The sequence below is a fragment of the Hippocampus guttulatus genome, chromosome 8, assembly GCF_054856545.1.
Source record: "Hippocampus guttulatus isolate MCC_2025c chromosome 8, RoL_Hgut_1.0, whole genome shotgun sequence".
NCBI classification, from domain to species: Eukaryota; Metazoa; Chordata; class Actinopteri; order Syngnathiformes; family Syngnathidae; genus Hippocampus; species Hippocampus guttulatus.
In genome coordinates this window covers 5802962-5829160 of record NC_141268.1, presented here as the reverse complement: position 1 = coordinate 5829160, position 26199 = coordinate 5802962, and the positions used below count along the sequence as shown (strand labels likewise).

Here is a 26199-nt window from a genome sequence, read left to right as displayed (position 1 = left end):
TATCAGCAGAACTGGCAATCGATTGCGCCACTATCCATTCACTGATCAAATTACTGTAATCTTTTGGCCTCCATTCCAAATCTTCATCCACCGGAATCCCTTTCATAACTCCTTGTACCACCCCGCTCTTGCCCAGTACCTTCTTTGCACTTATCATTTTCCCCAATATTCACAAAGGTGAAAACCTTCTCTGCACCTCATCTTTTAAACTTAACACATTTCCATCTTTCAGTACCTTCACAAAAATATCCATCCATCCATGCATTCAAAATAAATGCTACCCGAATGTGTTACATATCCATCCAACCTGCGGGCGGCGGCACCGAGCAAAGGAGTGTAGCGGAAATACAGATACGCATTCATCTGTCCTACAAAGCTTAAAGAAGAAGAACGAGGGGGGTCGACTTTGTATGAAGACAACGAAGTGGTAGACTTGACGGGATAAAACCAGATCATATTCTCTTTTGAAGGTAACTACGAACTCAGTTTTGATGTCCTAAAACAAACGTGGTTTCTCTATACTTTAAAGAAAAAGCTCACACCGATTCTTTTGCATGTGAGCTAACCTAACAGCTAATGGCTAAAACAGTAATGGACGTACGACAGCGACCGGAGATATGTACGAAAGAGGACGTGAGGTACGATTAAGTATGCGACTGGATATGCTCGTTAATCACGGAAAACGATTTTGGTTTGCTCTTTTGGGGTTCATATTGCCCCCGCCGCTCCAACTTTAGCCGTTAACTGGGGCTTTCGCCTCCTTTGGCGGCGGACTCCATATTGTCTTTTTCACAGTCGCGTCGAACCAGGCATGCAGGGGCGCAAAATACAGTAATTTCCCGCTTGATTTGAACCAACATTTGATGACTAGAGACGATAATCGCCTTACAAAAGGGTGCTTGTGTCGGTTAGTGCAATTGTGTGGGGGAATATACTGACGAAAACGTGATTTGAACGCTGGTTTATACGCCACAGTTCGTCGTTGTATCGCGTAAACTCTGGTTGTCGTTGCAAGTACGCCGCCTAACGGTTATGAGCGGTATGAAGGATGGCCAAAGATAAAGTTGTCCCGAAGTCAATCAACCCACTTTAATTCGATTTAATAATTAAGCACTTGCTATTTATAATTGAAAATATGGGCATAACATATTCGTAACAACACATTCGTATGTGTTCAAAGTGTATTTCTTAACACTTTACTAAAGGCAAAAAAAAAAAAAAACTTGGCTAGTATGCATTAAATGTGGCCCCTAAGGCTGGGTGATATGGCTGAAAAGTATGTCATAATGTAAGTAATTATCAGTCAACATTGATATAACTACTCCCAAAAAGTTAGGGATTTTTGCCTTTCAGATGAAATTAATGGAAAATATAAAAAGTTCACGTTACAGCGATATCATGAAAGTAGGACATTTATTAGAGGGGTGCACTCATGTTGTTCACAAGTCGATTTATTGTCGGCTGAGGCATGTCATCCCACTCTTCTTGAAGGCCAGCCGTCAGGTCTTTGAGGTTCTGAGTTTCGAGCCTCTACATGGCGAGTCAGCTGATCCCACAGGTTTTTCAATAGGATTCCATTTGAGGTATACCAGTCTCCAACAGCTGTTCTCTCATAATGCAACCTCGATGAACTTGAGCATTGTCCATGAAGATGAAATTAGGCCTGTGTTGTTCATGTAGGGGCACAATCAGAATCACCTTTATTGTCATTGTATTATATACAACGAAATTTGGGTGACACTCCTTAATACATTTCGTAAAAAAATAAATAATAAATAACGGTTTAATTAATACTAGAGCTGTCAGTTTAGCGCGTTATTATCGGCATTAATTTAAATGAATTTTAACGGGATTAATTTTTTTCTCGCGAGATTAACGCGGCACACGTCACAGCAGATGTTACGTTGCTTTATAAATAAACCAGAAACAAAACAACAAGCACGCTGCACTGGTCCACGCACATGTTTGTTTTGCCGGCCACGGCAGCGCGAGACACTGAAAACGGATACTTAAAGAGTTTATGAATGGAAAGTTTACTTTTAAAAAGTTGCCGGATTGTTCCACTGACAAGACCAAAGTTACCTGTATGTTTTGCAGTCGTAAACTGAGCTATCATCATAGCACGTAGAGTCTGAAATACCACTTAATGGCCAAGCACACAGCTGACGTGAGTACTCCACCCCCTCGTCTCAGCTATGGATCATTTCAAAGCGAAGAAAATGGATGACACGACGAAGAACAAATTTGCTGAAGCCATAGCTAAATGTATGGCCACTGCATACAAGCCTGTCAACATTGTCCACAGCTCGACTCAAGTTGAAATCATTCGCATTGCATCTAAGACTCCACTACAGATTGCCAGCGAGAGCTTCCATTACAAGCTATGAACAGAAATTGTATGAGAAGGCTATGGTACACCAAGCGGGAGAAGACACTATTTCGGGAGAGAAATAAGAGACTAGGTTGATGAGCCTCTGGTGAATAAAGAGCAGGCATTCTGTTGAGTTCGATGTATGCCACTGACACGATTGTTACTTCTTTGGAACAATTTTGTGTGGAAGGTTACCGTGTTCCGTGTCCATATAAATAATGGGAGTGAAGCTTCTCTGTGTTCGTCTGACAGCGACGGTGCGCTGAGGCACGTCGAGAGTTCAGCGGTGCAGTGGTAGCGACCTAGCGACCACACTGAAAATTAAACGTCTCCAGTGTTGTCATCGAACCAAGTGTAGTCGTCCGAAATAATGTCTACACAAAACCATAACCATAGAGAGACTTCCGCGCAAGAAGGACCAACAGAATCAACATACAACTGCTGTGTTCAAAGCAAGCTTGAGAAAAACGAAGTATGCAACCATGGCTTAAATCCACTATAGGCTGAGTACTAGTTTACCTTAGATGTGCACTTTATAATTTTATATTGCTCTGTTTTGATTCCATAAAAAGAGCTGTTAAAGCAGCTGTTGTGTGACAAAGTATTTTTTTCACTGTTGTTGATGGACAGTAATATTGTGTGAGAGATTATGTGTGAATAACTGCTCCAAGTGAAAAATGTTGATGCAAAATTGAAAATCGAAATTGTTATTTCAGTAAATATTTGCATTTTGCACATAGAAAACTGATTCATGTTTCCATGTTGATGAGAGCATTAAAATGGGGGAAAAATAGGACAAAAAAATATAAAAGGAAATTCAGAAATGATAAAAAATGCGTGAGTAATCACGATTAATTTTCAATTAATTTGAGTTAATTATCCATCCATTTTCCGAACCGCTTGATCCTCACTAGGGTCGCGGGGGATGCTGGAGCCTATCCCAGCCGTCTCCGGGCAGTAGGCGGGGGACACCCTGAATCAGTTGCCAGCCAATCGCAGGGCACACAGAGACGAACATGAGTTAATTATGACAGTTGCATTTTTAATTAGATTAGGCGTAGAAAAAAAAAAGTAGTGTGTTTCCGGTAACCTGACCGACCGAGAATTTCTACGTCGAAAAAAAACTTTACGGTCGGCATTTTTTTCAAACAACCCTCTCCATTTTTGTGTAGAGGGTTTACATCGGTGCAAACTCTCGCGATATTAAAGTTGAGCGCGTGCGTCGGTTGCCCTGTCGTCTGTCAACAACATTGAAACATGGCGGCGGCCACGATCTGCGACGACAGTTTAAACCGCGTTTTCTGTGTTACAGTTGCATGCTCGCACCGTAATGTTAAGAAAATAGCATCCATTGATGTATCGAAAAAAATCAGTGAACTATTTGATGAACACCATGGGCAGAGTAAACACCGAGGGCGGAGGAGGACGTCGGCGGCGGCGCGCCCCAGCCCCCCGATTCCTGAGCCTGGGAGTAAACTAAGGATAGCGGCGGGTTCAATGTCTTCTTGTTTTATGTTTTATGGTTATTTTGTTTACATTTTTGATGGAAAAAAAAAGATAAAAAATAAAGTAAACTTTGTCCGGCCTACCGACCCTATGCTGAAATTTCATGTTACCGGAAACATACTATCTTTTTTGTTTGGCCTTAAATATTTTAATCGTTTGACAGCTCTAATAAATACAAAACTCAGCAACAACACACTGTTAATATTACTCACTGGATTAATAATGTTATCTGGGTAATTTGAGTTTGTCACTGTACCATTCACAAAGTGTAGGGCAGTCTGTCCCGACTGTACACACCTGCCCACACTGTAACACCAAAACCTCGTACGGTGTCAACACTGGCTGATGCGAAGTGCTCTCCTTGATGTCTCCAACATCGCTGGCGACCATCATTTCAACGTGAATGGACTTTCATTAGAGAACAGCACTGAGGCCCACTGGTCCCTCGTTAAGTGTAAAATGCTCTTTGACCCATGCAAGTCGATGATGCCTGTGCCCGGTGGTGTGGTAAGGTAATCTTGTGGATTGTCTTGCTCGCAGACCACACCGATATAAAAGGTTTCCATTGGTCTGACGTGACACTTGGGTGCCTCTCACCTCCCTTAAACGTGCCTGGAGTTGAGTGGCATTCATCAACCAGTGTCTCGGGGCATTATTCACAATGTCGCGGTCATCAGCACGGGATATGGCCAAACCCAGGTTTCCTGAAACATGTCCTCTCATACAATTGTTTGTCATCTCTTTCAGACATTGGTCAAATTGATTGGAACCACCATCCTCAACTCCCAGATTGCTCCAAGGTATTTACGAGGCTGTTTGCTAAACAGTTTTACCTCCTACAATAATATTTTGCCTGCCAATTTTTGTATGTGAAGCCTTCAATTTTCTTTGGATGAAACAATTTCCGTCGGGCCATCAACATCTTTCAAATGCAGACGTTTGCCTGATGGCAAGACACTTAAGGAGCCTTTTGGTTTCGGTATTTTTCAAAACTATTTCATTTCTCCAAAATAATGATTCCTCAAAGACATTTGCATTTGATTTACCATTGGTGAGGAGGGCTTGCCAAAGGAGAACAAGGAAGCATCCATTAATGTGTCGATTATGCCGTCTCAGATCTTGATTTTTACAGCATTCAAATACTTGATGTCGTTTTGGTCAGTAAGAGTTGATACATTTTCACATGGGCTCATCAGACTGAACAGGCGATGAATGGTGTGCCTTTATTTTATTTGTTTTATTCCCATATTGGGATGTGCCTTTGCCAAGACCAACGTTCTCTCATTGTGTAGGGGGTTCTCGGTCTTGAGGTTAAGAATGGCGCTGAATGAACTAGTTTGCCCAGTGACTAAAGAATGCATAAATGCAAGAAGGCATGCTCTCCTGCTTTTCCTGTTTTTTTCCCATTTGACTGGTTTATTTTCTTACCCTAGAAGTGTCTTTCATACAAATATTTATTATGGCTTTACTACGTTAGCATGGGGTAGTGATGGACTTTGGCGTGTTCTGACTTGCGTAGCTGCCATATATGTCAGTCGTAAACCAAAGGACACTCTCTACTCAACTGTTTTATAATATTAGACCAGTGCTTCTCAATTATTTTCTGTCATGCCCCCCCCCCCCCCCAGGAAGAAGAAAACATCTCACCCTCCCGCGCGACTATAAATAGTATAATGTGTCTATAAAATTGTTATAAGTACAAAATTACATAAAATCAATAAATAATAATGCATTCAAACTGATCACCAACATTAACTCAGGAGCACAATATTAAAAAAACTTTAACCTGCAAAACAAAAATATATAAAATAATGTGTGGTGATTTTTTTTTTAAATCAAAGATGATGTCTGGATCAATGGCTGCAAATGAGCACGTTTTGCAATGCACAGCTTTTCGAAGCGAGGTTGAAGCAGGACACAGCAACTCTCGGCTCCTGCTCAATGTGTAGCCGGGGCCTGTATTTTAGTTTACTAAAGTAGCAGTCACAAAGCGTCATGATTGTTGGCAATATTCGGCATGGTTTCGCTGAAAAAAAACAAGGGGCTTATCAGCGTGATTGGGGTGTAATGTCTTTAAGTGACGCCTTAATTTATTTGGCTTCATGCTGTCCGCTACCAACATTTTTAGACACAGTAAGCACACTGATCTTTCCGCGTCTGCCACCTTCGTCACAGTGAAGCCAAGCGCTACATACGCCTCGTCATATTTCCTCCCTTCGAATGCTCCCTGCGCAAACTCTGACAATGAGAACGCCACTGCCCCCTAACGTAGTAGAGGTGCAACTGCACTTTTTTCAAGGACAGTAAAAAGAAAATCTAAATAAAAAAGCATGTTCTCCGAGGTCAAACGCGCCCCCCTTGACAGAGCCTCGCCCCCCCAGCGGGGCACGCCCCACTATTTGAGAAACACTGTATTAGACTGAGGCCTCACACATTTTTAATTGGGACGACATGGATCCAGATCTCCGTTTTGCCACCAGTGCGAAATGCCCCCCATACAAATTGCTGTGGGGAACCTTGTTGGTGAACTTGTGCGGCCATCAATAAAACCAACGAAAACAATCCCAGCCGTTTCATTGTCCCAATCGTTTGTTGCATCAAATTCAAACCATGGATACAAATATACAAATCGTGTTTTTTAACGAAATGTGCCCGGCCGCTATTTGCTCAAGAATTTCCGAATCGCTGACAAGTTTCCTGCGCCGTTTGAATTTCCCCATTTCCAATACGCTCCGTCTTTGCTCCGTTTACAATTTTTCATCCTACAGAGAAATTTTAATCTCTTCTGTCACCCCATTGACATGTTTCAGGATCGTGGATGCTTGTATCCATCCGCTCAATACTAAACATTTCCGAGCATTTCCGAACATACGAGGAACGAATCCGCAAAACCTTGGGATCAAGTCATGTCTCGCCGAAGAAGCCGGAGTCCATCGCCGGTGCAGTTCTCACGCACCTGTAGCAGTACCGATCCCCGGGAAATGGAGCGAAGGATTTTTGTTGGGAATTTGCCGACATCCGACATGGATAAGAAGGATTTGGAAACTCTTTTCAGTCCGTATGGAAAGATACTTGGTCAGTAAATACTTCATCATGAGCAACAAAATTCACAAGAATTCTAGATAATTGTCTTATCTAATTTGCAGCTTTCATTTACCTTTGACTTCTAAGCATGTAACCCTGTAACTTTATTGCATCAGTGCTTGACTAAGTGGGTAGGTATCCACTACAGTGTTTCTTTGTACCATTTAAAATGTCCCTTTTTCAGGCGTTTCCCTGTTACGTGGATATGGATTTGTACAATTTGAGCGTGTAGAGGAAGCTGAAGCTGCAAAGCTGGCCCAAAAGGGTCGAATTTATAAAGGTTATAAAATAGGTAAGCCTTGACTGCACCAAGTATGACGATACTTCTTATGCATAAGCTGTGTAACAAGCAGAATTAAAAAAAAAAAGATGCTACTACATGAAATAACTGGACTAAATACAAATTATCTTCTGTTTTGGGTGATCAAAGTTGGCTTTATGAAGTCAAATACAGCACTAGGATGTATAATAGATTATGACATCATTCCTTCCCATGTTTTTTGCCTTCTCTGCATGGAAACTTGTTGAAGACATTTTGAATGATCAGCATACACACTAAATAAACATATTTGTACAATTAGTTTAATTTCCCACAATTGTCTTTGCATTTACTTCGGAATGGCCTTAATGCGTCGTCGAAATCTGCCACGCCACCAACTTGTCGACGGAAAAGAATTTTCTCCTCGTCATTTCAACTCCTTGCGCTGCATTTTTGACCTCTCGTCCAATAAGGAAGCCCAAGTTTGGAGTAATGGAGCGCATTTTCATTTTGGACCGTGGGAATTTCTTTGACGTGGCCAATTTCCGTCCGTTCTGCGCATTATCTGATTGACTTGCCATTGTTTTTTTTGTTCAACGTTTGGATTGATTTATTTTCAGATGTAAATATGGCAGTGGAGCGACGGTCCGCTAAACCTCATTCCCAGCAGAGCCCTCCACGCAGGTAAAGTAACACAAATTCGGTGGGAAGACCTACCATCGCCTCCAAAGCAGCCGGTCAAAAACCAACAACTTAAACGAGATTTTAAACCTTCAATGGTTATGGCTGATGGACATATGTAAGCTTTTATAGAGGTGTGCAAGCCAGTATTTTGGAAGTTATTTCCATTATTTCACAAACAGGAATTTCAACAAGTAAAAAAAATAAACCTTATAAGGGAATGTCAATATTTGTCTTCATATTCACATCTTTTTAGCCTCTCATTTTGTTCTGACTGCTCCATTTACAGTTTTTAATGAGGGATGTTATCTATCATAGATCTGTCGAATAATACATAGTTCAGAATTAAAGTGAGACAAAATAGAGTGGGTAACTTCTTGATGTCAGCAGCTACGAGAAGGTCAGATACTGGTACATTGACGCTTGGGCAAAACCCCTCCAGGCAGCATACTGCTCCGTACTGCATTTTTTGTCAAAACAGGTGTGAAGAACATTCAGAGATTTTTCCCATCCTTATGAGACATAAAAATGATGAGGATTGACCCTTACTTCTATACTTTCTGGCCTCTTCCTGTATCAACTGAGCGCTTGCGTCCTAACCTTTTGTACAGATTTTCTTCAATCGGTGTGGAAAATGTCAACAGGTCAAGCAAGGCGAAAAGGTACTTCATTTCAAACATGAAAGAAAGCGCTGTCCGAAAATAAATCTGACTCCACATTTCCCAACCATCGTCATAATGTGACGACAGGTATTAAAAAAGCCGCTAGCATAAAACAGCAGTAAACTTTAGCGGTGGCCTGCAATTTTTCATAAATGTTGGTCAGGTGTATCCAGAGGAAAGTGTGTTAAAGGTTGCATCAAGACACCTTTCCAAAGTAGTTTGAGAATTTTAAGAACCCTCCCCAAAGTAACTGGATCATTTTTGCTCAAATAGCAAAGGAAAGCTGAAGGGGGGGGACGGAATCCAAAGACATCCCTGTGCAGTCCTCCAAGCTGCCCCGAAATCGTGGCGTTTTGCTCCTAAAATTTGAGACAGGACAACTAAAATGTTGTCAATATATTGTAATTACCATTCTTGGAATATTTATTTGTTGCTGACAAACTTCTACTCTTCCCCCCTACAGCCCATTAATTAGTAATACTGTAGAGAGAAAATTAGTTGAGTGAATATTTACCTTGTCAGTCAACTTTCAGTTTGTGCCCCCAAATTTTCTGCTTATGCACCCCAAATTTCAGGTGAAGGGCCACTGTTGGTCCGGAGCCCTGCAGTGAGTCAAGAAAAATTCTCAGATAATTGTTTTCAGCCAACCACTAAAATTGGTTTCGACTACAGTCTCTGAGCGTGACAAGTTGCTCATTTTCTGTGAATAAAATTTCTACTGCCTTCAGTAATGAACTTGTCTCTTGACAGGCTGCGCTGTGTTAAAATAAACTTATTATCCATCATGTGACCTGCCATTCAATATGCCGGCATGAAAGAAATTTCTCTCCATCTGCTGCATCCAGCAATTTGCATACCAACTGCAGCGGGTTCTCGGTTACGACAGTCCTGACGTTCAACATTTTGCGGTTCAGAACGGGGTGTACCGTACGAATACGCGTTGACACAGCACGAGAAGGCGCGCGCACTCACCGCTGTGTTCATCACTTTGCATCGTGTTTTGTTTGTTTCGTACTTACGGACTTGTTAATGAATTTGGGTTATGTGGCGGCCCTGTGAACAAAACTCTGTTGGAAGAGAATCTCCTGTATATGCTACAAACATGGTATCAAGTATTGGTGTTATTCTGCTTAACCCTGGGTTTATTTTTGGTCTTCTGTACTTGCACGAGCATCCGCGTGATGGCTCAGACTTGGTGACCACTTTTGAATCCGCTTTTTAAGAAGCAAATATTGAACACATTTTGGTAGATCCCAACACCTATTCAGAAGTAAAATTAAAGATGCAGTGCCAAGAAATTCAGTTTTGATCCTGGGCCAGTATTTTATCTCAAAGTGAGCTTTGACAAAATCATTTAAAGCAGAGGTCCCCAACCTTTTTTGCCCCACGGACCGGTTTCATGTCAGACAATATTTTCAGGGACCGGGGACAACAATATAATATGATATGACCTGCATGAAAAGTGAGGTATTTTCAAAACATAATAAACACGAATCATGACACGAGGAACGTCCTCTGGTCGCTATGGTAACGTTTAAATGTGCCTTCAAAATAAGATACGCCGCAAATAAAAAGTGCATGCAAAATACGACTCACCATCGCCGCTTATTATGCAGGGATGGCAATTTTCCGCGAATACGTGGAAATCCGCCGTTTTATTTCTTAAATTGATCGTTTTTGTGAATCGTCTAAATCCGTTGAGAAAATTTTAGGGGGGTCAGGTACCTTATCGTCGAGTTTTCACGAGCTCTCCCGATCAGTCTTTCCATCTTCCGATTGGACGTGTATAATGTCTTACTTGTTGTGATTGGTCGCCCCGTACAGGCCACGCCCCTTTCCGCTTTTTTCATCACTAGCCATTGCCATCCCTGATTATGCAGAGTAGGCTTGGTGCGTGTGAATCTCCCATTGGGATAAAGCCGTATTTGAAATGGGACTCCTGATACTGTTTATTCATTGTAATGAATTAATTGTCTCTTTATTGAAAGTCATAGGCTCCTCTTCTGTCTCCTGGCTGGGCCTTTTTACCCTTCCCGAAAAAACTTTTCAACGACATTTGTTTTTTATCCATTTGCTAGCTCCTGGGTTTCATTTCCCATCACGTGACCAAGAAGCGCGCATTCACCTGCGTCAAGTGTGACATACTGTAGACTGATATAACAGAGAATCCGATAATTTTTCAAAATAAAACAACTGATTCTGAAATGAATAAAATGGTAGGAATGTTATTTATTCTTTCTGTGCGGCCCGGCTCCAAATGGCCCGGCGGTTGGGGACCCCTGATCTAAAGAGTTTCTACAGCTTGCTTATGACACATCTGTCAGAATTTCCTAGACTGGTATCACAACAGGTACATTTTCGTGCACTCCTGGAAGGATACTTCCGGGATCTTGGGCAGATCTGTCGTACTCGTCTTGAAATCGTACCCTCGATGACCCCCTTGAAGTTTGGCGAAAGGGAGAAAATCATATGGACCCAGGTCAGGTGAGTGGGGAGGTTGCTCAAGGACAGCGTTTTTCTTCAGCCGGAAACTGAGGAGGCTTGTTGTTCTGCCTCACCTCTGGTCTCTTGCCGCACGCCCAACAAAGCCAACGCCGCAGGATCTCGTTTTACTGGGATATCATCTGGCACACATCGAGGGAAAGCTTGTAGTCTGAAGATTGGGTTTTAACTTTTGTAACACCAATCATGGAAGTTCTCACACGCCTCATCCACTTTGATGCGTATCGGTCATTTGTCACATGAGCAGACTTTGCATATTTTACCCCAGCCTCAATTTTGACAACCGTTTCCGCCCATTGGGACCTTGTAGGAATTATTTCAGGAAGTATAACGTTCTAGGGCAATTTTGCATATTTCTTTCATTTATTCCTCACATTACGTTTGAGGAATTATTTTATTTGCCTTTCTGAATGTGTGACTGCTTATTTACAGCATTGGTGTGACTTTTGGGGAAATGACACTGAAATATCCTGAATGAACTACAATTAAAATGTGGATTTTTGTTTTTAGCGCTGGTTTTAAGACCATTTGGAACAAGGACTTGTTGAAAGAAACACTGGAGTCTCCCGGACTGCATTTATTTGGCCCAGATGTACATTTCAACTATTCGTTGTCATATTAAAGCTTGTATTTGAGGCATCCATGATATTGTAAAAGAAGCTACAGAATGTACCATCTCACTACTTTTGCCTTCTTACTCAGGCCATATGGCGGTTACGGGGACGGCAAGGATCCCCGACCTCGGTCCCGCTCACCAGTGTTTCCCCGTGATAACCGAGATCGCGATGCACGTGAACCTCGAGATCGTGATTCCCGTGACGGGAGGGACCCTGTTAGAGATTCCGGCCGAGAGCAAAGAACAGGAAGCCATCCTCGCGACCATGAGTACCGCTACCGCGGTTCGGAGAACCGAGACAAGGACCTGAGAGGCGGGCCGAGAGATCCTGGCTACAAGTAAAGTCTGCATTGCAGCTGGAACCAACCACATGAAAGACTTTTGTGCTGAATCCCTCTTAAATGTTTTGATACAGCAGAGAGGAATATGACCGTTACTACCGTGGTGGAAATCCCGCAGATGACTACTTTGCCAGAAGGAAGGATGACCCGTACAGGGACCAGTACAAAGACCCATGGAATGGGAGGCGTGAGGCTGAAGGTATGTCATCCCTGTGTTTCAAGTGATGGGACATTTCCAAACTCCATCAAGGCTACCATGCATTCCTTGTTTTAATCCACCATGGCCAATTGTGCGCTTTAGCTGCTATTTGGGAGGTTACAGGCACGATATGCCAAAAAAGAAAAGCAGCACTCACTTAAATGTCCGACAACCAAACGTTAATTCTTGTATGGACCAATGAGTCAATTGGGCAGGAAAAAAAATCTGAAATAATGGATTTGACTGTTCAGTATTATAAATGTAGCTGCTTTTACTCTGTAGGTCCCAATTTTCAATTGAATGCATCTTTTCTTTTTTTTTTTTGGGTACACTTAGACATTATGGCCTTGTTTGCAATGACGACACAAGTGAAACAAATTTCGACCACTAACTCGACAAGAGCCATTCACAATAGAGGTAAAGAAATACATGCCATGAACAAATACAAAACAGTACGCATTAGTATATACTGTAGTTGGTCTCCGCCGACTCTTCTCCTGTTGGTTTAAACGTGGGTCATGTTGGCATTTCTCCACTGGCCACTGTTGGCAATTATTTTGCTTCGGGAATGAGCGCCATATCTCTCATGTACCATAATTTGAGTACATTTAATTGTCTAGACTTAAGATGTACTTTACAGTGGGTGCATAGACCTTATCAATTGGCATTTCAATGACATCAGGCTTCCATTGACCGTGTACTTGAGTGCTGTGCTCATGAGGTCTTGCGATGAAGCGGAGGAACTGTTTATTTATATTTAATAAACAGGTGTTTGTGGAAACTCCAGAAGTCTTTGCTCCTTTGGCTGTCCGGTGGCACATGTCCAGGGCTGGTTTCTTCCTCGGCTCACACCACCACGTTAGTTTGTGCCACTTGAGAGCAAAGATTTTTTTTTTTTTTAACTTTAACCATACACAGTAAATCCAGCCACAACATGCGTGCCAGATAAATTGCGCATTCGAGAACGGGAGTGACCGATTGCGTACTGAGAGCGAGTTGACTTCACATGGTGCTTTTTGAACCTAAAAAGATGCTGAATGCTAGCCTCTTTGTCGTCAACAACAGATGACCGCGCCCGTCTGGAGGAGCGGCGGCGTAATGAGCTCTATCGACAGTACTATGAAGAACTGCAGCGCCGCCATGACACCGAACGCCCTGTTGACTGCTCTGTGATCGTCGTCAACAAGGCACAGAAGTAAGGCGGCGCTCTCTTCCTCTGAAAACATCAATTCCAAGTCAAGAAGTCCGAGCACTAGTCTTTTCGTGTTTTTTCAATTCGTGTGTGCGTGGGTTTGTTTAACCCACAGCAGGGAGTATGCTGAGACGGTCGGGCGCAAAGTCCATGACTTGGGCATGGTAGTGGACCTGATCTTCCTCAACACCGAGGTGTCCCTGACTCAGGCCCTGGAGGATGTGGGCCGCGCTCGCACTCCGTTTGCCATCATCATTACCCAGCAGCATCAGGTGCACCGATCCTGCACGGTCAACATCCTGTTTGGCACGCCTCAAGGTAACTTAACTATGCTATATTTAGTAACATGCACTATACACAAATTTCAATGCAGAACCGACTTTATATGCTGTTATCTAGTATCCAGAGATTTATGACTATCCCAACATAGTGTGCAAAGATATGCTCAGGTACCACTGAACTGTTTTTCTTTTTTTTGTTTTGTTTTTATAAATGGCTAATACAGTAAGTGTTTTTTAAATAATAACGTAATTTTTACTTTCTTACTGCGTCAGTGTAATTTATTTATAGACTGTGACATGTTTCAACTTGCAAATTTGAGTTCTCACCGTCGCAGGAATGGAAGTTTGAAATACACACGCGGAACCAATGTATTTCCAATTTCAAGTTGGAAGCCCAAAGCACTTTTTCCCTTCACAGATGGGCAATTGAGAAATATTATGGTAAATTTCCCAATTTATCCCATTGACCGCATTCACAAGAACCACTTTTCACTTGTACCCGTTTCATACTCAAACAGCCTTGCTCCACAATTAGTGGTCTCTTCTCAATTACACTTTTTTGGGGCTGTCTGGTTACAATGGAACCACTTTTCAAAAATAACGGAGTGGTTCTAATGTAACAAGTAACTCCACTGCACACTCCCATTCACTGGTTTTAAGTGAGCGAGACAGAGCTGACCGCCGGCCATCGCCAAATGATAAAAATACATTTTAAACAGTATGCACAGTTGTTTTACAACAATACGTATTACCGTATTTACAATTTTATATGCTCATGTAGCAAGGGATGAAATCGTAAATGAGAGCTTCAGCAGTTACCCGGCCTGACAGTCATGGCCCCTGGCCTCGGGGACTGGGTGCTGGGGAGGGGGAGTCTTGGGGCATCTGCCGCAGGGCTTTGGACACCAAAGGGTGATGACTAGGGCCATGCAATATGGCCAAAGTTTCATATCTTTTTGCCAGATATCAATACAATAATAAGCATATCAATACAATAATTATATTACCATGGGTTCTGTAAAAACTTTTACTTATTGTATTTTTTTGAATGAAAAAAAAACAAAACGACAATAAAAAAGGATGTGGAAAGTGTAGTTTTATTTTTTCTTAGAATGCAACATTAACATCAACATTAACGGTCACAACAAATTTACTGCAACAGTGCTGTGATAAGAGACAATTTTATGCTACAACAGAACTGTTTGTTGTGTTTGCGTGCGCGCGTTAACTGCATGTTGTGTGTTATGTACCAATTTGTCCATGCGCATCCCTAGTAAGCATAACAGGTTTAGAAGATTCTTAGATGACATTCATCTTGTCTATGGTTAATTTAAGGACTGGGTTTATTTTTTTGCAGGGGGCAGGGGGTAAAAAGAAAAACTCTTACCTGACTGACAGTTTCGGCTGTTGCTTCATTAGCGTGTTGTGTGGCTTGGGGAAAAAAGTTAACCACTCAACCCCCACACATGGCTTAGTATGTATTACATGGCGATGTGATGTGGACTTTTCAGCTTGAATCGAATTTTGATGCTCCCCATACAATACGTTGCATTGTATGACTTTTTTTTTTAAGACCCAGAAAGATAATGAAATAGGATGTGGGCGATAATCTTGAATAATTTGCACGAGACAGGACCACACCATGAATCCCGGCAGATTCCAGCGAGGAAAGAAAATAAGGCTGTGAAGTGTGACTTTTTTTTTTTTTTTTATCCTTTGGCTATTTTTTCAATAAGCATATCAGACATGGTATTTAAACGCCTCATAATTGTTTTAAATTGTTGGGAGGAAAAAAAAAGCACGGCTGTCTTAACCGTTCACAGAGCACCGGAACATGCCGATGCAGGACGCCATGATGCTGATCGGCCACAATTATGACGCCTACAAGATGGAGACCCGCGAGAAGGATCGCGAAGAGATCGCCCGCAAGGCTGCCAAAATGGCCGACGACGTGCTACTCCGTGAGCCCGACCGCGAGAGCCACCCCGTCTCCGTGCTAACGTCCATCACGCTGCTCACAGAGAACAGGTAAGAAAACGCTCGAAATTTCACTTCATTGATTGAAAAATTATTGAATAAAATGTACTCTACCCCACCTAGGAACAAATTGTTACAAAAGGCTGGTTGTCCCTTGAATTGTTGGTAAATTTTGAAAAATAATTTTCAAAATTTACCAACAATTCAATTTTTATTTTATTTATTATTATTACTGTGTACTCGTCAACGCCCTGTATATTTTAAGAGGGCTGTTGGTAGCTGCATTGGGAGAGAATCAGAAGCGTACTTGAACTTTGGCTGCCAATAAAACATCATCTCTCAGTTCAGTTTCTGAATCTGAATCTCACATGCAGACTGCAATAAACACTGTGAATGAATGAAACTTAACACCACCATCCAGAGTCCACCAGATGGTGCTAAAGAGGTAGCACAAAAAAAACTGCAAAATGTGATGGTTCACAGGTCTACTATTTTTGGCACACTTGGGTTTGTTGTCGCTTGGTAGGTTTTTGACGCCCGAGGAACTGGATGGTCTGATTGTGTACCTCACTGACAAACGGGCGCGGCTGACACGAAATCCAGCGGACCCTCACACAGGTACAACTCATCATTCTTCATGCCGTCAAAACGGACAACGGGGTCATGCTAACATGCTAACCTTTCTCTCTGGACAGCTGTGGCCCTTCCCGCCACTGCTGAGGTTCAATCCTCGGCCACAGGGCTGCCTGTGGTGAGTGCGATAGGTGTGGCGCCGGCGGCGGTATTACCTCCCGGGTTTTCTGCCCGCCCGGTGCCACAACCGGCCGGCCACATGGCACCACACTCTGGCCTCATAGCGCCCCAGCCTGGCCTCATGGCACCACAGCAGTCTAGCCACATGGCGGTTCAGTCCAACCCCATGGCGGTTCAGTCCAACCCCATGGCCGTTCAGACCAACCCCATGGCCGTGCAGTCCAGCCCCATGGCGGCGCAATCGGCCCACATGGCACCACTGTCGACTCCTCTCAGCACGCAGACCAACCCCAACCAGGAGCTCCAGGCCAAGATCCTCAGTCTTTTCAAAAACAACTCGAGCTTGCAGGGAAGCGCTTCAGGCTCCTCCTCTACTACCGCCGTCCAGTCCCAGGACTACAGTTCGGTGCGCCCCGGTGGGGCGGCGGCTCAGGGCTACGGTGCCCCCATGGGGCGCAACGCCTCTGCCGCCGCCTCTGCAGGTGGTCTGAGAGCCGCCAACTCTACCGCTGGTATCAATTTTGATAACCCGAGTGTCCAGAAAGCTCTGGACACTCTCATCCAGAGTGGACCGGCTCTCAACCACTTGATGAACTCCGGCGCCCTGCCAACTCAACAACAACAGCAGCAGCCACAACAACAGCAACAGCAGCAGCAGCCACAACAACAACAAATGCAACACCAGTCCCAATTGCACCTCCAACAACAACAACATCAGCAGCAGCAGCTTCCACCAGTTAGACCAGCAGCCAACATGGGCCAGATGACACAAATGTACCCTCGACATTACTGAGTAATAGGAAACGTTATAGACATGTTTTGTAAACGATTTTAACCTTTTGTTGTTGTTGTTATTATTATTTTTTTTTTTACATCTTTGTGAAAATTTACATCCCATGCTTGTGAGGTCAATGTTCTGTTGGTTTTAGGACAATTCTGCGGTCTTCTCCCAGCACGTGAATGTTTCAGTTCAAAGACTGCTCTTTCTCCTTTTTATGTATTCATTCAAAAAATGTCACCACACAACTGCTGTAATAAAATGGTATTGGTTTATTGCATTTTGTGCTGACAAATCTATAAAATAGAATGAGTATCATAGCCAGAAGCCATAGAGAGAGAAGCATTTGAAATGTAAGATAAAACTACTCTTTCCTCTTTGTTTTTTTTAAATGTACCATGAAACACAATAGAGATTACATGTTGACTTTTTTCCAATTTTTTTCAAACCTTTGAATATTTAACTTCCACTAACACAGAAAATAAACATTTCCACACTCACTGTATTTAATTTATTTACATGTAGCCCACCCTCTCACCACCACCAGCCCCCTCCACCCCAGCACATGTGCAAAACACACCACACCCCACAAAACCGAAAGGAACGATACAGCTTTACCACACAATGACCGGTTCTCAATGGCAAAAGTCTTTCGTCGCGGTGACTTGTGTGTTTGCAATACATAATAACCTGCACTACATTTCAGGCATCCATATAGTGTTTCCCACGACTCCAGTGAATTAAAAACAAGGTCGGCATTATTGGCATGTACCAAAGCTGCCAACAAATATAAAAAAACAATATTCAGAAAGTTAGCATTAATGCTCTTTGCATTTTTTTACCCATATGGCAAAGCTGAGTGATATTAAGCATAGCATACCTTTGACCTTTTAGTGTTAACAAAATGTTGATCCTATCTCGATCAGTGGGGTCATCTCAATAAATGGATACATTTCAGTAGTTCTATTCAAAAGTAAAATGACGTCGGAGAAATATCTGCGGACTTTGTATTCTTAAACAATTGTTACAGCTTGGAGCTTCTCAAGAAATGACCTACATTTTGGAAATAAAAATGTTTGTAGAGAAAGAAAACAGGGATTGGCTGTTTGAAACCTATTTAAATGAATGATCTAGCGCACGTGTTTAACTTATTGATATTAGTTTCTGAAAATATCTCCACAATATTCTCAACTGTTCAAATCATAAAATTGGCTTTTCTAGCTACTTTGGCTCTTTATTCAACTTTTGGTTGCATTTTTTTTTCACCCCCAAAAATATTTGCATCTAATTCACTGGAGCACATATTTGCACAATGTCATGTTTTATTTTATATGTACTGTATATATATATATTTATATGAATGTATATATAGTTAACATAAATATACTTTGGTAGTTATTTTCTCCAGACAATACATGAAAAATAGAATCTTGTACTCTACTATAGTAATATTCGTCATTTGGAAACACTTCTAAAGGAATAGCGAGGGGACGTGGGAAATACATAGTCGTGCGACCGGAAAAAGGAAAAAAATAAACACTTGAGAGCATTAACACTCAAATATATTATTGTCATGTTCATACATGCATGCACACAATGTTTACACTGTGACTGTAGAGCGGCTCTGCTCGCAGCACTTCGGCAGCTGCAATTTATTCTTTTTCTTTTTTTGTAATGTACTTTGGTGATGAGATTGGGGGTGACCTCCTTGCCACAATGCAAGGTGTGTTGTTTTTGTGGTGTTTTGCTCCTCTACCTGCTCACTCATATTTAATCAGAGCCCTTGACATCCATTTAAGGACGGAGACTTGAGGAATGATCACCGGCAGCCTTTTTGTCTCATGCTACAGTTTGTTGCTTGGGGTGGAATCGTGGGAGGTGTCGGGCGGGGGAGGGTATGTATGTGTGTGTGTGAGTGTAGATGCTGGTTCCCAAATGAACTGTCGTTTTGGTGGTGTCCAAGCAGAGCCGCTCCCAGCGTTGGAAGCGCGAGTTTTGTATTCTTTGATCACTTTTGGGAATGATACTGCAGTCACATTTAAAATACAGAGCTGGACAGGATGAGGAGCAGAAGGAAGAGGAGGGAGGCAGGAGTAGGATGAAGGGCTTTGTGGGATGATTGATGAACATTTTTGAGCACGACAAACTCAGTAAGTTAGGAAATCTTGTATTTTGGCGTGAGAGAGAGCAAAATGGCCAGAACATGCAAGATTTTTTCAAAATAAATTTGCCAAAGTGAGCAGGTAGTACTTGCAGCTTGGTACCAAGCAGTTTTTGTGGGGATGGTGTAGGATGAACGGCGGCTGATGGCGAGACAGTCCAATTAAAAACATTTTAATCACCACATCGTGTTTTTATTCTCCAAAAGGTAAAGAAATGTATTTGTCACTTAACAAACAAAATAATTGTTTGGGGATACATGCTTTTGATTGGACAACAACGACATGCATCGCAAACTGAGAAAACATATCCAAAATGAATTAAAAACACATTTCATGAGTTTTATCCAAAATGTTGACAAAAATAATTTTCCTGACTAAATGTGGAGATGCATGCTTTTCTTCGGACAGTAACACTCTCAGGCAGGGGTGTCCGAAGTCGGTCCTCAAGGGCCGATGTCCTACCTGCTTTCCAGCTCTCTTAGGAGCAACACACCTGATTCAAATAATCAGGGTCGTTCTAATGCTGCTTCAGAGCTGGCTGATGAGCTGATCACCTGAATCAGGTGTGTCGCAAGGCAAGAGGCAGGACAGCGGCCCTCCAGGCCCGGAGCTGGACATGCCTGCTCTAAGGTGTCAAGGCAATGGCGTTTTGTCCAATCAAAAGGATTTATGTTGCATGTTCCCCATACCGCCACCCCCCAAAAAATGTTGGTGCTTTTGTGTTTTAGCTCATAAAAGTGAAGATACAGCACATACAATTTTCCAAATGAAAAGCACAGAATGCACTCAAAATACAGTTTTTTTTAAATTCCAAACACAACAACAAAAAAGTATTTGATCAAAAGACAAAACAGGTTTTCCAATGAAAAGCTTGTTTAACCAAAGTTTGTTCTAAGATTTTTTACCCAACACCCCCCAAAACAAGTCTTGCTTTCTGGATACAAAACTCCAAATTTGGAGTCCGAGAGATAGAAAAAGACAATATTTGGACATATCATCATACCTCAAAAATGATGTTTTTTTAAAAAGATTTTTATCTGAAGACCCAACAAAGAAAGCAATTTTCTCTTTTGAGGGAGAGAAGACATTTGGAGATGCATGCTTTTCATTGGTCAGCAAAAAGAAATGGTTTGACAGATGAACATTTGCTGTATATATTTTTTCATCCTTAACTAAACCGAAAAATATTCTTTTGCATTTTAATAAGAAAACAAAAGATGCTTTTTGCTGGACAGCGGCATTCACATCTGCACTGCACTCTGGCACCACGAAAGGTGATGACAGTGCTCAAGGTGAGCGCTTTGGATGCGGCTGACTGACAATTTGGACGAAAACAAGCAAACGTAGTAGAGCTTGGATAGGAAAAAAAAAACTAAACAAAACGCGAAATAATATTGCACATCATCTTACAAAAGTCCAAACTTGAGTCCACAGTGATTGAACAGTGTACAAGAAAAGACAACACGAGTAAGTTACAGTGTTTGTAGTGATTCATTCATATGTACATATGACCAGCCCGAGGCCTCGAACAACAAAATCAACTTTTTTCACAATACTACTTTAAGCAAAATATAGAACAAGTAACGGTAAAGAGAACTCTTCTTTTTTCCTTATGATTATTATTTTTTTTTTTTTGCAAAAGACCTTTCGAGATCGTCGTTTGGCAGCCCGTCCCCCTCCCTCACCATTGTCTTTAGCGCACATCGTCACTTTAAAAACCATGAAAACAAATATCGCCACACGATACCATGCAAACGGCAAGTATAAAACATTATATATATATATATATATATATATATATATATATATGTATATATATATATATATATATATATATATAGGGAAATAGATTACGCCAAAACATTATGCGCGTCTCCTTTTCAGACTTTGTCAAAGGCTCAGTTGATGCAGGCAAATGTTCTTAAACCACTCCCCCCAAAAAAACAGACAAATCATTTTTTTCTGTTTTTGACTTACTCACCTAGATTTCTAATAAATTATAGTCACATTTTGGCAAGTTCCAAAGCAATGAATAAGTTATTGATAGCTAAAGGAGCATGTTTCTATTGCATCAGTAGAGCTTTTCTAATACTGTCGCGTCAAGCGCCTCCGCTGATATGTACTGTCTATACACATTTTTTTTAGTTCTTCACTTCTGAAATGACCACCTGGGGTTGATGTGGTTTTTATATACAGTACAAAGACATCTACCAGTACTAGCAGCATTCACCACAAATGGTCCTGGACATTCAAGCAACACCAAAAAACAAAAAAGAAGCCTTTTTGTTTTGTTTGTTTTAGACAGCTCAATAAACTAATTTCAGTTTTGAATTCTCATATACTTTAGACATACATATTATACATATGTATGAATGTATAAATATGTAAAGTATCTATTTATAATTCTACGACAAGTGCAAGTGACTACCCCCACCAAAAAAAGAAAAAAAAACTAAAATGCAAATAAAGTGATTCGTAATGACTCTACAGAGGACGTTTACAAAAATAGATGTCTTAAGGACAATGAACAAAACAAGTCCTCGTGTGAGCTATTGCACGTTCGTTCCCAGATGCACTTCTCAACCTCATACCACAATCCAGCGGTTTAGTCACTAAAGTCTTAAACCACCAGTAGAATGATTTTTTTTTTTTCCAAAATAGATTGAAAAAAGTTGGTGTCAATGGGGCTACTTCCTGGTTTGTGGGGAAGGGCAATTTCTGATTTCTCTTGGCAAATTCGCTTCATCAGTGAACTTTACATATGCTTAAACTTCAGCTTTCAATTTATTTTTAATCCAGTCCAGCACATTTCTTCAGTACAGTTCAGTTGTATTTAACTTAGGGACATTACAGTTGCAGTTCAAGGGTGATTTGTTTTCCGATATTTATGTTACAGTTTGCCTTCAACTTTTTGTGCAATACATTTTAACTGAATCTCAATCGAATGTATTTTCTTTTGTTTTGAACTTCCTCTATTTAACATCTGTGTTAATGTTGAGACAGCAGACTCTCCCCACTTAGATCACAGTGACTTGAATATGCTTTTTAGGACTAAATACGTTGTTTTTGATGAACATCGTTTTGACTGTTGTCATGACGGTGGGACCACCGACAAACGGAATGAGGGAGCAAAGTTAACCCTTTCAGGGCCGGCGGCGACCACGGTGGACAGCTTATCATGATCAGGTTACAGGTTACCATGACTGGTGCATGAAAGGGTTAAACAGCTGCAATTTCCTCCCTCCGGAAGTAGTTCGAGAGCCGTAACAGTACACGTGAATAGGAACTTGAGAACACATCACATCTCCCACCCTGGTTTGTTGAAGGTTGTCCCCCTGCTCAAAGCGCACACAGTTGCAGCAATATCCTGCTCCCGCGAGGTTCTGTGTGAAATCTAAAGGTGGATAAATGCTAATGCTAATCTCACCACTTTACTGTCAAAAAAGGTGGAGAAAACAACCAAGCTAGTGGTGGCTTAAGACTTGCGCGCAGTACTGTATGCTCGTGTATACATATGTATTAAATATGTACTGTATATATTTCTGTATATAAAATGTCACTGGTGCGTCTACTGCATAGAAGTCTCTCTGGTGGACAAAGTCGGTTTCCTTGCTACAGAAGCCGCTGTCCTCTCGTCAGCCCGTTTGAGAAAAGATAACACGCGGTCATCTACTTCCCAAGCCCACACTTTAAAATTCACACAGAACTCTTTTCCTTATTTTCTTTTGAAAGAAAGTCAGCAGACTTGTTTTCCGATTAAATAGAATTTGACTCTGTAAATCATATGGCACATATAATATATACATACAAATTTGGCAGACCACGACACGAAACATGTAGTCGAGTGAATGACATACTCTGTCGATAAGCTCTGTCTATAAACATAAATACGTTTTTTTTTCTCTAGATGAAAAAATACCACTTTTGCATGAACGGTGCAGGTGCAGTGCACGTGGAGGCAATACCATAAATAAATAAATAGACATTTAAAACCACCGTTTCCAAGGGCTCCCTCTGAGCGTAGGACTGTTTAGCCTCCTTTTGTTCTGTTTTTTTCTTTCTTGGAATATGTCAAAAAATACGACACTCATACCCAACGAAGCGCGGAGCTTGTACATTATTTACAGGGATCCACACAAAGGGCTGCTGGTCGTGAGTGTTTACCCCCGCCCCGTGATTCGTCGTCGTGACGCTAGCCTGCTGCTAACATGCTATTCACAGTTTGTGTGCAAGCAAGGCTATCCTTGTTTGTTTGTTTTTTCGATCCGTGTACCATTCACTTGGCACTGGGAACACGAAAAAGGGACGGATTATTTAATTTGTTTTCTACTCTGACACACACACACAAAACAAAAACGGGGAAGAAAATGCCTTGCAAGCAACACAATCAACCTGGACTGTGACCGCGATCCATCAGTCAAATGTGTTTGACGAGCTCGTGCAATTGACTAAATGTATTTCATCTGAGACAGAAGATATACTTCCCCTTGTTTTCAATTTATAATCACCCGGATTATGGTCTAATAAATGCATCAATTTTTTCTTCTGTCAAACAAAAAAAACCTCATCGATGTTTAATTTTTGGATTTTCAGCGACTGAAAATGGAGGAAACAAATGACATTTATTTTCCTCTTTTTTTGTGTTTTTGGCACATCATGTGGCAACGGAGAGGCGGGGGGGGGGGGCAAACAGCCACTGAAGAAAGACAAGGACGGCTATAAGCACTAAAGCGGCCGGCGTAGATTTCACAATTCGTATGTGAAGACCCCTTTCCTGGCTGGTGGTGGTCTTGGCCACAGTCTAGGGTCCTGACAACGGGACTCGTTTTTAAGAATCTTCTTTGCCCCCCCTCCCCACCACAATTTGGGTAAGCAAACGACACAGATTTAAACGGAAAACACAAGTTTGCATGCATTCGCAACCGCGGCTCGGCAAACGCTCCCAACGGCCGATGCCAGGCTCAGTGAACCAAGACTGAACCAATCGAGGTCTGGCGACTAAAACAGTCTACAGCTTGACCCGGCATGATTCTGCTCGTCAGGGCGCTGAAGCCGAGTCGAGCTGCCTGTCGGCTATGATACGCCATTAAACAGTGAGGGCGACATGAAGATGAAGTTGCATTTGAGTGAGTTGGGTGAGACGGATGACACAGGAGCAGGGCTGATGGGCGGTGAAGGGGATTGGTAATGGTCAAGTTGGAGGGAGGCGGGATGGGAGGGGGTGGGGCTCTGCTTTTTCAGGAGTAGATGGTGATGACCTCGCGTCCGCCTCCGCGGACAAGAAGGACCCGGTTGAGACCTTCAGTGAGGACCTCAAGGAACTCCATGTCTGGTTGAGAAAGGTCAAGGAACTTCAATATGGCATCACAACAACAATTTAAAAGTCAGGTCAACTTATATCCATATATAAAAGATATATCACAATGTTGCGTCTAAACGTGTTTTGCAGGAATGAATGCTGAACCATTTGGTATAGCATGAACTTCTTCAAACAGCATCGCTGTTTGAAATCTCAGTCATCCATAATAAATTAGCATAATGTGTTTGTAGTGAATGATATATACAGTATGCTTTACCAAATGTGTGCGTAGTAGTAGGAATTTGAAAATTTGAAAACATTGGATTTCACTGCTCAAGTGCAACCAGCAGAGGACACCATTGCTCCCAGGACCAACCTTAGCTTGCTGTTCTGTTCACAAAAAGGCCCTGAGCATATTTTCTCAAACAGTTGCTTGCCCCTCAATTCAATGTCTCCCTTACCCCTCATCAAAAACAATCAGGAGTTATAACTGGAATGTCCGTCGTTCAAAAATGTCATCATTCACCACCCAACATAAAAGAGTTGAATGCTGAGCCGATGAGACTGCTATTGCTCACCAAAACAGTAGCACCGACTGACCCATGTAAATGCTCTCCCAGATGAATTAACCACACGTTGTACAGCCGTGATTTCCAAACGCTTGCCAGCCAAACGCCGTTCGCATATTAACCAACATACACCAACACTCACATCGACTGTACAGACCGTTTAGAGCAGGGGTGCCTATTAAGTAGATCGCCGGCTAGCAGTAGCTCGCGGAGGGAGTGTCATGTCGGTAACTCTCATCATGGTATTGTTAACTCCCGCATATCATCCCTTGTGAAATTTGTTCCTTGACTGTCGCATGCCTCACGGCGTACATCAACAAATATCATACATATAGAATAGCCTCATGCCCATTCATCCCAAGCACGTTGAACACTTCATTTTTGAACATTCTTTTCATCAAGTCCAAAATGACCTTGTGAAATTCAAGCCTGGCATTCTCATTCTACCCCATCCACACTAGTCATGCATAGGAGCCTTGAAATAAGCATGACCTTAAACTCTATCATATTTGTTTTATCCTACGTTATTTTCACAAGTCTTGGGGCTTACTGGGTTAACCTGAGATCTCCGGGATTGGAGTTCGTGACATGTCGTGTGTTGGTTCAAGTCAACAACAACAAAAACGAAAAGTTCTTGGATTTCTCTATCCGTGAAGTTGGAGGAAAGGAAAATTCCTTGAATTCTTGACAACTCAATTTTAAATACGACTAGAAAGTCATCATTATTATTACCATATATGACCTACAGTGTGGAAATATGAGGAAATGCCTGCAAAACAAACACACTGCCTATTCTAAAACTACAAAAAAAAGCAATTCGAATTATTAATAGATCAAAATATACGGAACCCACAAATCCACTATTTACCAAATTAAATACGATGAAATTTTATGACCTGGTTGACTTTAAAATCGCCCAATTAATGTACAAAGCACACAATAACCTGCTCTGCCAAAACATTCAGAA

General features: G+C 41.8%; 2 protein-coding genes across 8 annotated transcripts in view; one reads left to right on the top strand and one right to left on the bottom strand.

Moving 5' to 3' along the window:
* The first annotated feature begins 345 nt into the window (after positions 1–345).
* On the top strand, positions 346–17702 carry ncoa5 (nuclear receptor coactivator 5). Of its 6 annotated transcripts, XM_086118449.1 has the most exons (13): positions 346–470; positions 4625–4677; positions 6688–6952; positions 7146–7253; positions 7841–7904; positions 8513–8563; positions 11768–12019; positions 12097–12221; positions 13287–13416; positions 13529–13731; positions 15518–15722; positions 16198–16289; positions 16367–17702. In XM_086118449.1, exons 3-13 carry the CDS (start codon positions 6784–6786, stop codon positions 17215–17217), a joined length of 2250 nt encoding a protein of 749 aa, XP_085974575.1. In that variant the 5' UTR covers positions 346–470; positions 4625–4677; positions 6688–6783; the 3' UTR covers positions 17218–17702. The 6 variants fall into 6 exon arrangements, with proteins under 6 accessions (XP_085974575.1, XP_085974578.1, XP_085974577.1 ...); XM_086118452.1 differs by lacking the exon at positions 7146–7253; XM_086118451.1 differs by lacking the exon at positions 8513–8563.
* The window catches only part of slc12a5a (solute carrier family 12 member 5a), a 191432-nt gene continuing 182687 nt past the window's right edge, over positions 17455–26199 (bottom strand). For both annotated transcript variants that reach the window (XM_086118447.1, XM_086118448.1), the window contains exon 26: positions 17455–24693. In XM_086118447.1, the coding sequence (XP_085974573.1) occupies positions 24602–24693 (92 nt within the window). In that variant the 3' untranslated portion in view covers positions 17455–24601. The remainder of the gene's footprint in view (positions 24694–26199) is intronic.

Bases quoted from the DNA above. Each gene is read 5' to 3' on its own strand.
- ncoa5 (XM_086118449.1), top strand. From the start codon at position 6,784: ATGTCTCGCCGAAGAAGCCGGAGTCCATCGCCGGTGCAGTTCTCACGC. The intron at 7,905-8,512 runs GTAAAGTAACAC...CCTTTTGTACAG, and splicing joins CAGCAGAGCCCTCCACGCAG to ATTTTCTTCAATCGGTGTGG. The intron at 16,290-16,366 runs GTACAACTCATC...CTCTCTGGACAG, and splicing joins TCCAGCGGACCCTCACACAG to CTGTGGCCCTTCCCGCCACT.